This window comes from Gekko japonicus, unplaced genomic scaffold (genome assembly GCF_001447785.1).
Source record: "Gekko japonicus isolate JY-2015 unplaced genomic scaffold, Gekko_japonicus_V1.1 scaffold159, whole genome shotgun sequence".
NCBI lineage: Eukaryota > Metazoa > Chordata > Lepidosauria > Squamata > Gekkonidae > Gekko > Gekko japonicus.
In genome coordinates, this window is record NW_015169177.1 from 241906 (window position 1) to 258143 (window position 16238).

General features: G+C 44.9%; 1 protein-coding gene across 1 annotated transcript in view; it reads left to right on the forward strand.

The window, feature by feature from the left end:
• The first annotated feature begins 6294 nt into the window (after nt 1-6294).
• ASZ1 (ankyrin repeat, SAM and basic leucine zipper domain containing 1) overlaps nt 6295-16238 on the forward strand; it is a 70375-nt gene continuing 60431 nt past the window's right edge. The window contains exons 1-3 of the mRNA XM_015416011.1: nt 6295-6393; nt 7680-7779; nt 15192-15314. Of these exons, the coding sequence (XP_015271497.1) occupies nt 6295-6393; nt 7680-7779; nt 15192-15314 (322 nt within the window). The remainder of the gene's footprint in view (nt 6394-7679; nt 7780-15191; nt 15315-16238) is intronic.

Genomic DNA, 16238 nt, shown 5'->3' on the forward strand with positions numbered 1-16238 from the left:
ATGTTGTAAGGATAACCTACATGAACCTCACCTAGAATTCTCTGGATGGACTTAGGGTACAATTGTAATAAATATACACATGCATGTTGCAGATGAATGCAATAACAACCAGTTTTCGTTCTATTTATTTTGTAGTTAAAGGTGAGAAACCAAGTGGTCTAACACCAGAGGTCATTTCGGGGGGGGGAACGCGGGGAAACGCAGTTCCCCTGGTGAGGTGCAGGGGGCGGGGCACATGAAGCCCCGCCCCTGCTTCCGGCCACCCCGCTTCAGGCCCTCATTCAGCCAGAAGGAGGCAGGAGAAGAGGGAGGGTAAGTTGCTTCCTCCCCGCCTCTCCCCACCCCTGCCTGCCTGGGGCCAGGGAGGGCCTTGGCGGGGCTTCCTCGCACTCCCGCTAGCCTTGCAGGTCCACCGCCGGGCCCCTGATGTCAGGGGGTGTGGCATATGCTAATGAGTTATGCTAATGAGTTCCCCTAGCTCTTTTTCTACAAAATGACCCCTGTCTAACACAGTTATCTGCAGCTTCAGTGAAGTTTCCTTTGCTGCATATGACAAAAATAACAAGATGTTGGTCCTATTAATCATCAGTGGATCAGTGGTTGAGATTTCTCTGTACTCAATAAAACTGGATTGGTGGCAGAGGAAAAAATATAAATATTCCTCATGGTTGTTTTCCTAGGCAAAAATGTAGGAGTGGCTGGTTGCATCTTTGTACCACTTTTTAGACAAAACACTGGTGGGCAATGTTCCCTCTAAGCTGTGGAGTCTTGTGAGCAAAAATTCTGCTTTGTGAGCTACTGGCATTAAAGTTGTGAGCGAGCAATTTGGCTACTGCATAGATCAGTTTGCTCTGGAGCCATCCTCCCTGAGCTGAGACAAAAATCTGTGAGCTGGAGGCGAAAAAACTGTGAGCTAACTCACACTAACTCAGCTTAGAGGGAACACTGCTGGTGGGCCTAGCAATTAACAATCAATATAAATATCAATAAAAGCAGAATTTAAAAGGTGCTTTGGAAGGAGATCCAGGCCTTAGTCTGGCCATGATGGAATTATTGTTGGCTGATGTCTCTTCTTCCTTTGGCCCTGCTGATTATAGTACCTCAGGAAGCAGGGAGCTAGCAGATGCATACTTTCATCCTGTTTCTGTGAACAGCCAAATAGCTATGCATGAATATTGAAAAATGTTCATGAAGTGCAGATGGGTTCGGGGTTTCCCATCATGTCAGCAGCTGTAGTTAAAGGAATGAGGCACATTAACACAGTAAGGTACTATTGTATTATAGAACATAAAAGAACTCATATCACATTCACCAGGTTCATATGATAGAGTTTAATTTTGCTTCTACTAAAATCATCTTGCACTTGCACACAGTATACTTGATTTCTGAGGCTGATATCTTTAATGGAGTCATCAAACCTGAATGATTTCTGTGCTTTGGGATCTATAATATTGGTCTGCAAATAGTTCTTTCTCTAGATGAAACTATTTGATCCTTTTTAAAATGTATAACTTTTTAGTTAGTGGTAGAGCACATGGGCATGAAACTCTTAAAGGAGAAATAAATGGGGTGTTCGCCAACACAAGTCTGCAAAGAGCTTAAATTATGGCTCAAGGTCCATATCCAATTGAAGGTAACAGGAAACTCATTTCAACGGAATCTGAATCAATTGACAGTTGAGTGGCTTGGGGAATAGATGTGGTAAATTGTTTTTGCAAGTGATACATAATTTGTACAATAAATAGCCTTTTTATAAAGTGTCATCCATTATCAGATTAAACATCTTTTGAAAGCAGGCATGCATGAAGGTTTTTTCAGTAACTTGTGGCCTATTAACTAAAGCCTGGGCATGATTAATGTACAGTCACTAAAAAAAATGGAAATCTGCAGAGCGGAATCAGGAAGCTTTTAATAAATCACTTTGGGAACATCCAGGATAATATTTCAAGGTTGTAGCACCACCTGTTGTAGATGTTTGGAAACTAGGGATTGCCCACTTCCAGGTAGGACCTGGAGATCTCCTGATATTACAACTGACCTCCAGAAGACAAAGGTCAGTTCCCCTGGAGAAAATGACTGCTTAGGAGGGTGAACTTTATGGCATTATATCTTGCTGAGGTCTCCCCTCCCCCACAGGTTCTACCCCCAAATATCCAGGAATTTCCGAACCTGAAGCTGGCAACCCTAGAAACACAGAAATCAGTTTATATGGGGAAAGGTCATCATTGCTCTGTAAACTGGCACAGTGGATGAGTGTAATCCTGTTTCAGAGAGCAGAACTAAGAAATGCCATTGCCTGAGACCATGTTGAGTCAATGCCAGTCAGAATAGACTGGTCAGACTCCATACAATAGCTTCATATGTTCCTGAGCTAAAGAGCAGATTATTAATTACTTGATTTAATCCATCATGTGGATATCAGATATTTTAAGTTGCTTGATCTGGATGTCAGTGATAAAAGTCAGGTTTTTTTAAGGTTTCTGCTTCAGACAAAAAAGGATAAGGACCTGATCCCATACTTTTCATTAAGATGTAATGTACTCTTAAGATTAAGGGCAAGTGCAAAAATGTCTTGTTAGGATGAATTTAGAATCTAACAAGGAGGGGGGACCTGCAATATTCGCGGCAGGGGGGAAGGAGCTCCACGTGGAGGAGGAAGCAGCCACAGGTGAGCCTTCTTCCCCGCTCCCCCCCCCACACAAACGGTGAGTCCCGGGCCTGCCAATCCTTCTCCCCCCAACCCCCTTGCACTGACGGTGAGGCCCATGTGGCTCCCAGCCGCCAGGCCCGTCAATCCTTCTCCTTCACTTTCCCCATCCCAGCGGCGAGCCATGTGGGCCCACCAATCTTCTCCCCGCCGGCGACACAGCCTGAGTGACTCCCAGCCACTGGGCCCGCTGATCTCCTACCCCCCTGGCTCTGGCGGTGCGGCCTGAGTGGCTCCCAGCTGCCAGGTCCGTCGAGTCTCCACCCCAATGGCCAGAGCATTCTCTGCGCATGTTCAGGGAATACTCTTTTACTTTTGCGGGAATTTAAGTATCCCCCATATATTTTTTCAACTTTTTAGATTTTTCTGCACACCTGGAGACTGCTCCAAGTGTGCAGGAAAATCTCCCTGCCCCCCAAGTGTCCCCGATGTGCGGATTTAGATATCCGCATGGAGGGGACAACTTGGCTATTAGATATATAGGTAGACCAACAACCAGGAGAGTCAACTCTTCATAGTAAAATTATTGCATATTTGAGGGTGGAGCCTTGGGGAGAGGAAGGAGCTTAGCAAGGATGTGATATCATGAAGCCCCCACCCCACCTGCTATTTTCTCTAGGGGAACTGTCTTCTGTAGTCTGAAAATCAGTTATAACAAGCAGGGGACCCATAAGGCCTTGCAGGGGCATCTCATTTGATGCTTGCCCACTATTTTCTTTCCCTTCCCTGAAAGCCCCTGTAGCTTCTCTCCTTCCCACCAACCAACCTAAGTTTATCTGCCTCCCCGTCTTCAGCTTTCCTTCCTTCGCTCCCTCTGCAGACTCTCCCTGGGAAAAGTCTGGCACAGCTGCACGGTGCAAGCCATTGGCCAAGTTGTGTGGTGCCAGCCAAGCTGGGCCCAGTTTCACAATGGGGACCCTGTAAGGACTTGCAGGAGGCATCTCATTTTCTACTGTATCCCCCTTCCCACACTGTTTCCCTTTTCTGTTTTCCTGGCAGGGTAGCCCCCATATTCTCAACTTTCCCTGTTTCCTTTTCACCCACCCACCTACCTTTTATCTGGTCCTCATCTTCAGCTGTATTTCATACAAACTCCTACTTTTCTCACCAATGAGGAACCAAAGCAGCTTACGTTCTTCTCCTCTCCTCCATTTTATCCTCACAACAACCCTGTGAGGTAGGTTAGTCAGAGAGTGTGTGACTGACCCTAGGTCACCTAGTGAGCTTCCATGGCAGAATGGGGATTTGAACCTGGGTCTCTCAGAACCTAGACTGAAATTCTAACCACTTATACCACACTGGCTTTTGTGGGATGGTGGTTGTTGAAAAGTAGCAAGCAGCCAGGCCAATGTAAATCAAGGGCCTCCTCGTAAATCATGCAAGTTGCATGGTAGCAGTTAGTCATTGCTGGCAAGCCTGGCCCCACTCAGTCCTCCCTCAAAGCCAAACAGCCCAGGACCCACTTCCCTAGCCTTTTACTTATTTATTTAAACATTTATATTCTGCCATTTCTTGTGGTTCAAGGTGGCTTACAATAATAGTTAAAAACATTTTTAGTTTTTAAAACTAAAATAAAACAGTGAGCCCCAAATCTCTGTTCCCCACTTAAAAGATGCATGCTATTCAAACCCTCTCAAAAGCCCTGGCAAACAGGCAGGACTTGGAAAGTTTCCTGGAGATCTCTAAGGAGGGAACCTCCTCGCCTCTACAGCAGACCCATAGCCAGGATTCTGTGGCTGAAGTTCTCAGTGCAAAAAGAAAAGCCAGAATTCTGAGGATTATATGACTCAGCAGCAGCCGCTCCTGCTCTTCCCTCCCCCCCATCTTCTCAAGCTGTCTATTCCACACAGGTGTTCTTATGCTGGCAATCACCCTTAGCTTTTTAACCGTTTAGCCAAAAGGAAGCAGTTAGGAGGATGAATCTCTAAACTGCAAGCTGTCAACCACTTTAGATGACAGTTCTCAGCTGCTGCAAGTCAATCACTTCTGCCAGCCTAAGCAACAATTCTGACAACAAGCCGGCAGGTGGGGGTGATGACGTCTATAGTCAAGAAAGCTAACATTTAGGCAGAAAAACTCTCTTAAAGGAGACCAGTTTCTTGACACAGAGTTAGTAGGGGTCCTCGAGGTCACCTACTTCAATCCTCTTGCTCAGTGTAGGAATTAGTCAACTACAGCACCTCACTCTGCTTAAAGGAGCACACACCTTTAAAATATGTCTTAAAATGGTTGGAAAAAACATTTACAGGAGAAATTCTTGTGGGTCTGGGCCTTTAAGAAAGGGGGCAGGGCCCCCAAAAGCCCCACCATAGCTTCAGGCCATCTCTTCAGGGAGCCCATTCTACAGAGCAAGAGCCACAATGGGAAAGGTCTAGGCTCTGGTCAATGCCAAACAGACCATCCAAAGTGGTAGGATAGCCAACAGACATCTGCCATAGCTGGCACACAGGGACATACGGAAGGAGTTGGTCCTTTTACCGACAGAAACCAAGTCTTGAAGGCTAGCAATACTGTTTTTACCATGGAGTTTCCAGCATTTCCTACAGATACCTTATGCAGCTTCAGGGTTTCCCCCAGAAGTGACATCGTGACTCAGCTGACATTGTGTACCCCCATGTCCTCAGGCTTAGCCTGGCAACCCTAGATCTGAGAGAGGGAACTCCGACTCATAAAAGCTTCTCCTGGAATATAGTTTGTTAGTTTCTTTATTTTGCTACTGTGGACTGATGTGGTAAGCTACCCATCTGAAATCAGAATTTGCAATGAAACACTGTTGTGCCCCAGATGGCAGGCACCAAAGTATACCACTGATTCCTGACCAATCACAAAGGGATCAGTTTGTACAGCAAAACACACATCTTGTCATTGACTAGAGAATACCAGCAGCTCCTGAGAATAACAAACATTGGCAGTCTCTGTACAGACAGCACTTTCTCTACTATGGAAAGACCAGCACTGCAAAGACGTTGGAATGGCCACCTCAGAGAATAGATTCTGGCCACTATAAAGGCAGCTGATTGCCTATTGTGGAATTAACTTTTTCAGTGCATATTTTGTTGTTGTTTAAATGGGGGAGGGGGCTTAAATGTCTCACATTAGCTCTGTATTTCGCCTTCCGCTGATTCTTTGCTGTATGTGTGACTCAGCAAAAGAACAGGGAAAGGAAGAAAGAACGAAGCTATAAAGGGCAAATTAAATATCTGGTTATGAGGAAGTAAGTCTTAGACTGTGTTTACGTCGACTGTCGAACAAGAAGAGAGCTGCGCTGCTGCGTTGCAGTTTTACAATCTCAATCTATTAGGATAAACGGAGTTATCCCCCTTTCTGTACAACAGCCGTGCCATTTTAAAATCCAGCCTTGACTGAGACAGCGACGCAGCTCTCCGTGTTTTCAGACACATCCAGCGGTCTCCGTAAGTTTTTTAAAAATAGAAGCGCCTCGCATTCGCGCTTTGGTATACGCACACGAAAGCGACGCCCGTAACCACCTCCTACACCTTCCACGCGTGCGCCTTAAGTTGGAAACGGAGCCTTGTGCGAGGTGCATGTGGTCGCGAGGCGGGAAAGAAGCGGCTGCGGAAGCGTTGATGGCTGGAGGTGCGCGTGCCTTCGCGGTCCCCGCGGGCGGGGAGAGCAGCGGGAGCGACGACGACGATGGCTGGGATATCGGCTGCGAATCGATGCGGGTAAGACATGGGCGGCATTCTTCGCCCCGAGGCGCTTGGGGGCGCCTTTTATCGGCGAGGATTAGAGGCCGCAGGTTGGTTGGTGGGTTGGTTCGTTCGTTTCTCCGCAGGGCGCGTTTCTTCTCCTTCGTCTCATCCTTATTTTCTCGAGCTCCTTTGTGTGGAGCTGTATCCCCGTGTCTGGAAAGTAAAATGAATTGTTTAAATAGGGATATTCATGACCCGGTAACTGTTTGATGTGGTAGTAACAGTGCAGAAAAATTAATAATGCGGGATACATCTTTATAATTCTTCTGTAGACTGTGGTGGTGGGGAGAGTGTCAGGTGATCTTAGACTGGACTGCCTCTTCATAGGATCGCATTGTAAATGTGTGTGTGTGTGTGGGGGGGTGTCTTGTTTTTTGTGTCCTTGTCCTAGTGGTCATATAAATAGCCTTATCATATAAATAGCCTTATCACAGCTGACCTAGCAATGCATGAGTGCAAGTTCTTGGGACATCTGCCGCAGCAAGGTGTGACTACTTAGACATGGCATCTAAAAAGGTGGTTTCCCCCATTAGTTTTATGTCTTCAAATCTTTCGATAGATTTTACTAGATAGGCTACTCTTTCTGCCAGTGCCTAGTGTCTTGTAAAGGATGAAGAGCAATGTGGTGCTTGGTAAGTGCTGCCTCACACATTGTAATAGAAATTATCCATGATTGCAGTTAGTTGTGAGGTGCATGTGTGTAAATTGTATACTTGGAGAAGATGCAGTTTTTCCTGGTACTTTTCAGTTGTCTAAACGTAGTGGTGCAAAAAGACTTACATGATCTGCAGTAAGTGTTTTAACAGTGGCCTAATGTACAAACTGTGGAGCTGCGGTGGCTCAAGTGGTTAAGACGCTGAACTGCAGGCTGTGGAAGGTCAGTAGTTCAGCAGTCCGAGACCCGGGTGCCGCATGATGGAGTGAGCTCCCATCTCTAGTTCCAGCTCCTGCCAACCTAGCAGTTCGAAAGCAAGAAATTGCAAGTAGATAAATAGGTACCACTTCGGTGGGAAGGTAACAGCGTTCCGTGCGCCTTGGTGTTTAGTCGTGCCGGACACATGACCACGGAAACATCTTCGGACAGTGCTGGCTCTTCGGCTTTGAAACGGAGATGAGCACCGCAACCCTAGAGTCGGATTCGACTGGCTTTTGAGCAAGGGAACCTTTACCTTTACCTGATGTACAAACTAGGCCTTTATAATAGCTCTGTAAATTGCATGATGCATAAGTAAACTGTTGTGATTTTGTTTTCTGTTCAGAATTTGGGTGAAACCCTACCAACTGATGACAAAGTTGAGGCTTTTAAAAAAGCATTGACTACTGGAAACTTGTCTGTGATTGAAGAACTTTTAAATTCTGGTAAGAATCTTAAATTTTCCTCATTTGTAGTCTGGGTTTCTCATTGAGGTGCAAGGGTAGGAAACAGGGTAGCCATGATTGCATGGTAGCCAGGGTAGCCAGGCAGCCTACATAAGACAACCAGTGAAGAATGTAATCCTAGTAGGATTGTAGGTCTAAGATTACAGAATTAGAGAACAGTGTGAAGAAATAATTTTTCTAAAGCCAGAATGCAGTAAACACAGGTGATACCTACGATCAGTGTTCCCTCTAAGCTGAGTTCGTGAGCTAGCTCACAGTTTTTTAGCCTCCGGCTCACACATTTTTGCCTTGGCTCAGGAAAGAGGGCTCCAGAGCCAAACTAATTGATGCAGCAACCAAATTGCTCGCTCACAACTTGAATGCCAGTAGCTCGCAAAGTAGAATTTTTGCTCATAAGACTCCACAACTTAGAGGGAGCATTGTCTACAATAGTCATTGCAGTGGACTAAGATAAGAGAGGACCGTGGATTTTTAATTGTATTGAAATATAATAAATGTACAGGGTCTGTAAAAAAAATCTAGAGAAGTTCTTTGCATGTACCAGGCCTTGTGGGTGTATATTTTAGTTGCTTGTTCCCCCTGTGTTGAGCCACTCCTTTTGAGTCTGCTGTTTCATAAGGCTAGACTTGAAGATTTCGAACTTTATGAGCAGTCTGAGCTTTGTGATGGTTTGCTTTTAGAAGGCAAGTGTACAGAAGCTTTGCTTTGTGTATTAATTATATATTTGTACCACACTTTTGTCTCCAGGGGGGATGCAGAGTGGCTTCCAACATTATTCTTCTCTCCTACATGTTATCCTCATAACAGCCCTGTGAAGTAGGTTAGGCAGAGAGAATATGGTGGCCCAAGGTCACCAAGAATAGCAAAGTTAGGGATTTGAACTTAGGTCTCCTAGATTCTAGTCTGACCCCCTAACCACTACACCACTCTGTGTCTTTTTCAAAATGTATAAACCTATCGTGAAATACTTTCCTGATGGGTTTATAAATTTGGGGCTCAAACTATCTCTGTCATCAGTTCAGTATACAAGAGTATAACATTATTGTATCTGAAGAAGTGTGTGTGCACACAGAAGCTCATACCTTGCATAAGACTTTGTTAGTCTTAAAGGTGCCACCGGACTCAAACTTTGCTCTGCTGCTTCAGACTAACACAGCTATGCACCAGAATCTATTATTGCTTACAATAAAAGATGGTAATTAGTTCATTAAAAAGAAAATACTGAAATTGGCTTACCAATTGAGAATGACTTGGGAATCTGGTTTTTTTCCATTTCAATTTTAAGGCCATTTCATGTCGTCAAGTTCTGGCTTTATAATGGGAGTGAGCTGATTCCTTCAGAGCCATAAAAGTTAATTTTGAACTACTCAGCTAGATCACCCTGCCTGCACGGCAGATCTCAGATACTCCAAGTGATGTACTTTTATTTTTCCTCTTCATTTTAAAAATAATGTTCTTTCTGCTGTTTTGCCTGTGGCTTGTTAACACATCAAGTTTTTGGTATGGATATAATTTTTGTGCACAAAACTGAATCTTCCATGTGTACATTGTCGAAATGGTCATATATGTATTTGTGTACATAAATCAGAGAGCCAACATTGGTAGCAGATTCTTGTTATATGCAGTGGTAAATAGCTATATAAAATAACTTCCATGTAAAATTTTGGTCATTTGTGGAGTGATCTCTAATATTGGGAAAAGGCAATGCCAGTACTTTCATGGACCTGTTCTCTGTGGAGAAAAACTATATTGGGTTATGATAGAATCTGGGGGTATTATGTGAAATGTCTTTATTTTTACTTCTCATATCTCCAAAACAGGGTCCTGATATATGTAATAGTTTGAGAATATATATTTTTTCTCAGATGATGGAGATATTATCACTAACTTTCACTGTATTTATTTATTTTATTTCATTTATACCCCGCCCTCCCCGCACGCGGGAGCCCCAATCCCATACCACCCAGGCACAGGACCTCCGTCTTCACCGGGTTCATCTTCAGCCGGCTCAGCTTGAGCCACCCAGCCATGGCCTGTAAGGCCCGGTGAAGATCTTCTGGGTCGGAGTCCGACTGGCCGCTCAGCATCAGATAGAGCTGGGTGTCATCGGCATATTGATGACACCCAAGCCCATACCTCCAGACAATCTGGGCGAGGGGGTGCATGTATAGGTTAAATAGCATTGGGGAGAGTACTGCCCCCTGGGGCACTCCACATTCAAGCAGGTGCCTCTGAGACTGCTGCTCCCCTAGCCCAACCCTCTGTCCCCGACCTTGGAGAAAAGAGACAAGCCATTGAAGGGCGAGCCCCTGAATCCCCACGTCGGCAAGGCGGTGGACCAGCAGCTGGTGGTCGACCATATCAAATGCAGCTGACAGATCTAACAACAACAGCGCCGCCACACCGCCTCGAGCCAGATGTCTACGGAGGTCGTCAGTAAGGGCAACCAGCACGGTCTCCGTCCCATGCCCCGGGCGAAAGCCAGACTGGAATGGCTCAAGGACGGAAGCGTCATCTAGAAATCCCTGTAACTGTGTCGCCACCGCCCTCTCAATCAGTTTGCCCAAATAGGGCAAATTGGACACTGGCTGATAGCTGGCCAATTCAGTCGGGTCCAGAGTTGGCTTTTTCAGGAGAGGGCGGACCATCACTTCCTTGAGTGCCTCGGGGAACCGCCCTTCCGAAAGGGACTTGTTGATAATCTCCCTCAAGGCACCTCGAAACCCCTCGTGGCCCGCTTTAATGAGCCAGGAGGGGCACAGATCAAGAATGCAAGTGGTTGGACGCACAGATACAAGCACTCTATCAACTTCCTCCAGGCTAAGCCGGTCAAAGCCCTCCAAGCCCGGCAAAACCATGCAAGGGGCCTTAAGTATCTCACTTAAAAAAAACACCTTAATTGCACTCATTTCTGATGGTTTCAAGGTACATTTTCTATTTTGGAAGAAAGAGTCCTACATAAATTCATATTATTTCGAGGTATAGTTATTGTTTTATATGGAAACTAGGAGGAAGGCCTGTTGCAGGCATGAATGCAACAGGCGCTAGTGGGTGGCCACAGCCCCCCTCCCCTGGCGGCGCAAGTCCTCGTCCCGCGAAGACGGGCAGGGTCGCTCGCAGGGCGCAATGGGAGGTTGAGCAAGCTGGCGCAGACAGGGAAGGGGAGGTGGCGGAAAGCGGCGGTGGGGGGTCTGAGAAGGAAGGGGACGGGGTGTCAACCGGCTCCCCTTCCAGCGGCTCGCTTGGCCTCCCTGCCAAGAGGGAAGGGGAGGGGGTTTAAACCGGAGGCGAGCGAGGGCGGCGGAAGGAGGGCTGGGAGAGGCCCGACGGGCTCCCGGAAGAACTGTCTGCGGCAGCCCCGGGAAGTGCGGTGTGGCCTTTCCCCCACCCCAAGGTGAGGCGGAGCATGCCAGCAGGGTACAGGGAAGCGTGCCGCGCAGCCTGAATAGGCTTGCTCCGCTGTCTCCCTGGGCAGTCGGTCACCTCGTGCTGGGGGATTGCAGTTCTGAGCGTGAAACAGAGAGTCAGCCTACGTTAGAGGCCTGATCTCTGTGGGCGAGCGTGATCACAGTGTCAGCAGTTTCGGAGCCTTCAGGGCACCAGCGTAGGGCTCTTTAACCTGGAGCAGTTGGCTGCATCGGAAGCAGGAGCGTCGGACACGTTGGCCTGAGCTGGGGCTGCGGCGGCTGTTCTGGGAGTCAGTAGTGTCCCTCCCCTTTGCTCTTGTTGGGGGCGTCTCGGCAGGAGTCAGCGTGTCGGGGCTATGCGAAGCGGCCAATGGAGGGGGGGGAAGGTCCTGATGGGCAGTTCAACCGTCCATACACTGTTGGTGCGCATTGCGTGAGTTTGCGTCTTACAGAATTATATATAAGGGAGAGATACAAATTATATTGCTCTTGTGTCATTCTTAAGCTGTAAAAATTAAAATACCCCCAAATTCTGGAAAGGCACCAGTGATTTAGAGTATGAGTATTCTCTAGGAATAAGTATTCCTGACTATTATCTAGGAATAAATCTGTTCTAATTCTCCCCCCTACCTCTAGTCAGCATTAAAATCTGTTGTAGATAAAGGTCTTTGCTGGGAACTTTATCTCTCTTCCAAAGCTGTTACTTTACCTTCTCAACTTAGAATCTTTGTATCTATAAAAATAAGCAGTCTCTCTGTAAGTAACTACTCTTCAACCTCCAGATACCCAGTTAGTGCAAATTAGAGACGTGGTGTGTCAGTCAGAGTGCTCTTCAGTGCTGACTCTAAGCATTGTCCTCTCTAATGCCAAAGCCCAGTTAGGATAAAAGACACTAGTCCAGTTGGGGAGATGACTTGGGTTAAGAATAATGCTGCAAAAGCAAACGTTCTTGGGAGCTTTCTAATGGGTGTTCAGAGATTGTGAAAGATGAAAGGAGTCTGTTAGCAAACAGGTTCCTTATCCAAGTGGTCTAGAACAGTGATTCCCAACCTTGTTCAGACTTCCAAATTTACTTCATATGGTGACCCATCCTAGAACCATAGAATCATAGAGTTGGAAGGGACCTCCAGGGTAATCTAGTCCAGTCCCCTGCACAAGGCAGGGTCATCTAGTCCAATCCCCTCCACACCCGCAGTGACCGCTGTTCCATGCCCAGAAGATGACAAAAAACCTCCAGGATCCCTGGCCAAACCGGCCTGGAGAAAAATTGCTTCCTGACTTCAAAATAGCAATCAGCATTTCCCTGGGTGTGTAAAAAAGGGCCACAAGAACTAAGCACTGAGGCAACCCTTCCTGCCCTCTCTCTCATGATCTGCCCAAGTTCACAGAATCTGCATTGCTGTCAGATGGCCATGTAGCCTCTGTTTGAAAACCTCCAAAGAAGGAGAGCCCCACCACCTCTTGAGGAAGCCTGTTCCACTGAGGAACTGCTCTAACTGTCAGGAAGTTCTTCCTAATGTTAAGCTGAAAATGCTTCTGATTTAATTTCAACCCATTGGTTCTGGTCCAACCTTCTGGGGCAACAAAAACAACTCCTGGGCTGCCTTAGGCAAACTATGGCCTTGGCACCCATCTATTCCCACATTCTGTTTTCTACAGTGCCCAAGATACATGCAGATGACAGAGGTTGGTGGCAGGGAAAACTGGTATAGTACATCTTCAGCAGCAGGTAGAGGACAATGAAGCAATACAGGGGGCTGGGCAAGCGGTTGGGCTGCTGAAGGAGCACCAAGAAAGAGCCCACGCATGCACACACTTCCTTCTATCATCTGGGTTTTCCATGGCATTCTAAACAGCTCCCACATACTCTCCAGCCTCCCCCCTTTCTTTCAGCTACTTCGATGAAGTCACTAGTAGCCTGAGAGCTTTTTTCTCATTATTCTCACAAAGAAGGAAGGGGAGATGTGACCCAGGGGAGATGTGACCCACTTTCAGAGGCTTCATGACCCACTTCTGGTTCCTGACCCACAGGTTGGGAAACACCGGTCTAGAATGCATTGTAGTGTGTTGTCTGTCCTGAAATCACCCAGTAGTGTGATTAGAGATGTAAAATTTCTAGAAATTTTGAAGCGGGGGGAACACGGGCTTTGTTTTTTTTTACAAAATGGAAATTTGGGGGGGAAATTGAAATACGTACAATACTTGCTGTCCTATCTAACGTAAACCTATTTTACTGCCTTAACAACAGACAGCACATCATTTGTTACTTACTTAGCATATAAAATTGCAATATTTGAAATATTTATGGAATTTAAAAAGTTATACATGCCATAGTTTTCTACAAGCAAAATTGCAAATATACCCAATGCTTAAGAGAAAACCACAAGCAGATGCAACCTATACTACCTTAGCTCATATATCTTAGTTTTTGCTATCTGAAAAGTAGAAAAATAGGAATTAAACAGAAAACACAAGCTTTGTGTTCAGTAACATAAAATATATTATTTGGTCAGGAAAAAGGCTCAATAATAATATCTGCACAGCTCAGCTAGATGTAGTTCCAGCTAGATGCTGTCTTCTTCCTTCCATAGCTACTGGTTAGAAAGAGCTTGGTCCTCAATGAAACTTTCAGAGTTTTTCTCTGAGGCTTTGGTGCAGTTTCTTCCCCACTTCTAATCTTTTCTCCTCTAGCAAGGTGAGGCAATAAGTTTCTTGATATCCAATCTGTGGGTATGTGTGTCATAGTGGTTTGAGGGAGAGGTGAAAAGGTCAACCAGAAAAGAAGAGTCAGGTCAAAAGGGCTGCAGACACAATGAAACCTGCATGCTGCCCTCATGAAGATCAGGTATCCTTCTCAGTTGGGAAATGTATCTTGTATTTAAGAGCTGTCTACAGCATGCCCACTTTGTCTTTAAATGATTTCATCCATTCTGAAAGATAAAATATTTAATGGGATTTTTTTTCAGTACTCTCCCAAATTTCCATTATTTCCATTGGAAAAATTGAAAAAAGGCCTAGAAAAAAGATTCCCCTTCCTGAATTGCACCCCCACCCCCCGGCCTTCACATCTCTAAGTGTGATATCCAGGTTGTTTCTTCATAGGTGTGTTTGACCCACCTCATAGCTGTAGCTAATGAGATTAGGAGTTGAGACATGTATTTTCTAGGTAGAAGAACTATATGAGTACATTTTGTGGAAATAAAGATGTTCTTAAGCAGCTATTATGAAGGGTAGACATGGAACAGGTTCTCGTGTGGCACTTTAAAGACTTAAGTTTTATTTCAACATTAATTTGTAGACTAGAAACTTAAGTAGGATTAAAATGCTGTTGGTCGTTAAGAAGAATCTTGTTTATTTTTGCTGCAATAGACTAACAAGGCTGCCCCTCCAGAGGAAAAATTGGTAATGATGAGAAAAATAAGAGTCCTGGATGTGATGTGAATTAAAGCATGCCTTGTGTATTTTCAGGCTAGTTGCATTTGTCACCATAGCCCTTTATAGATTGTGTTTTCTGGAACTGCCCCTTATGCCATAGGGTAAGCTACCTTTGAAACAGGCAGTTTTCAAAAGAGATAATGTTATGTATGAGGTCAGCATGCAATGCACAAATTCCAGATGTACATTCAGTGAGACTGGAGGCCATCAACCAACTCCTTAATATTTAGTTTAATTTAGTTTGCTGTTTGCCATTTAAGAGCTGTGGGGAGATATGTGAGGTTTTATCTTCACAGTGGGGTCGCAGCTGTCAAGTTGTCTTGTACGTGTGTATGGGGGAAGCAAGGCTGCTTGAAGTCCTAAAATCCCAAATGCCCCTTAATTTGCCTCCAAAATTAATGAATGGGTCCCAGGAGTTGGGTAAAGATCCCACGTTAAAAAACCATTGTACTGGAAATGACCGATTGGGCTAAATATCAATGTGTCTTGTGTTCCAAATGGAATTTAAAATTCTGAAACTTGATTAATTATGCACATAAAATGTCACAGGTCTAAGTGTAGAATCTACCTTCAAGTTTGGATGGACTGCCCTGATGTATGCTGCAAGTGTGGTTAATGTTGAGCTAATGCGTATCCTTCTGGACAGAGGTGCAAATGCAAGTTTTGATAAGGGTAAGTATTGGATCTCAGTAAATCTGGATATTCAGTTGTTTCATTGATCACTAATGTGTAAATAAACAAGAGAACCCCTTGTCTGGTTTTCATTAACCAGAATCAATTTATGAAAGTGGTAGAGTCTGAACTAAGTCTAAGGACTAGAGAATAGAAGATTTGCATGGACTTAAACCATTTTCTGTTTAACATATTACCTGTTACTTAATCTGTAGAGCAGTGTTTTCATAAGCTGCAGAAGATAGACAAATATAAGGGAGAGAAACAGATTTGAGAGTGTTTCTATGGATTTGTACATGGGGATTATTGTCCAATAATGATCACCTTATTTAGATAATTCACATAGAATTCTGAGAGAACTAACAGTATGTAAAACATTTTTAAAGCAAGGTTTTACATAGTCATTCTGAAAGGGAAAATATTTTGGAGGAGAGTGCAGTTTTTCCATTGGGAGGGGGTGGCTGCTCTTCTGCGACGTGCTCTGAGGCATAGAGAAGATGAAGATAACTATCTTGCCTTGAGCACTGGATCTGGTCAATAATGATCTGGAGCCCCATGGTAAAATAATCTCTCCCTCATATATACACACACACACATATATATGTGTGTGTGTGTATGTGTATATATATAAAATTGAAACAAGCATTGTCTTTAGTTGTTAATGTTAACATGACTAATTGCAATAGTTAATTGTCTTGCAGAAATACTTCTTTTTATACACAGTTCTAAAATTACTTCAGCTCCAATACAAACAAGAGTATAGGCACCCCAAAGTACCAGGAGTGAAGTTTAAAGCTAAGCTGCTTTTTGCCTTACCGTATCCTTAATGTGGTAAAAGAATATTGCTGTGTGAGAATTAATTTCCCTAATGGGTCAATATTGGAATGATGATGCTCAGCTTGGCAAGACTTACATTGTAGGGAA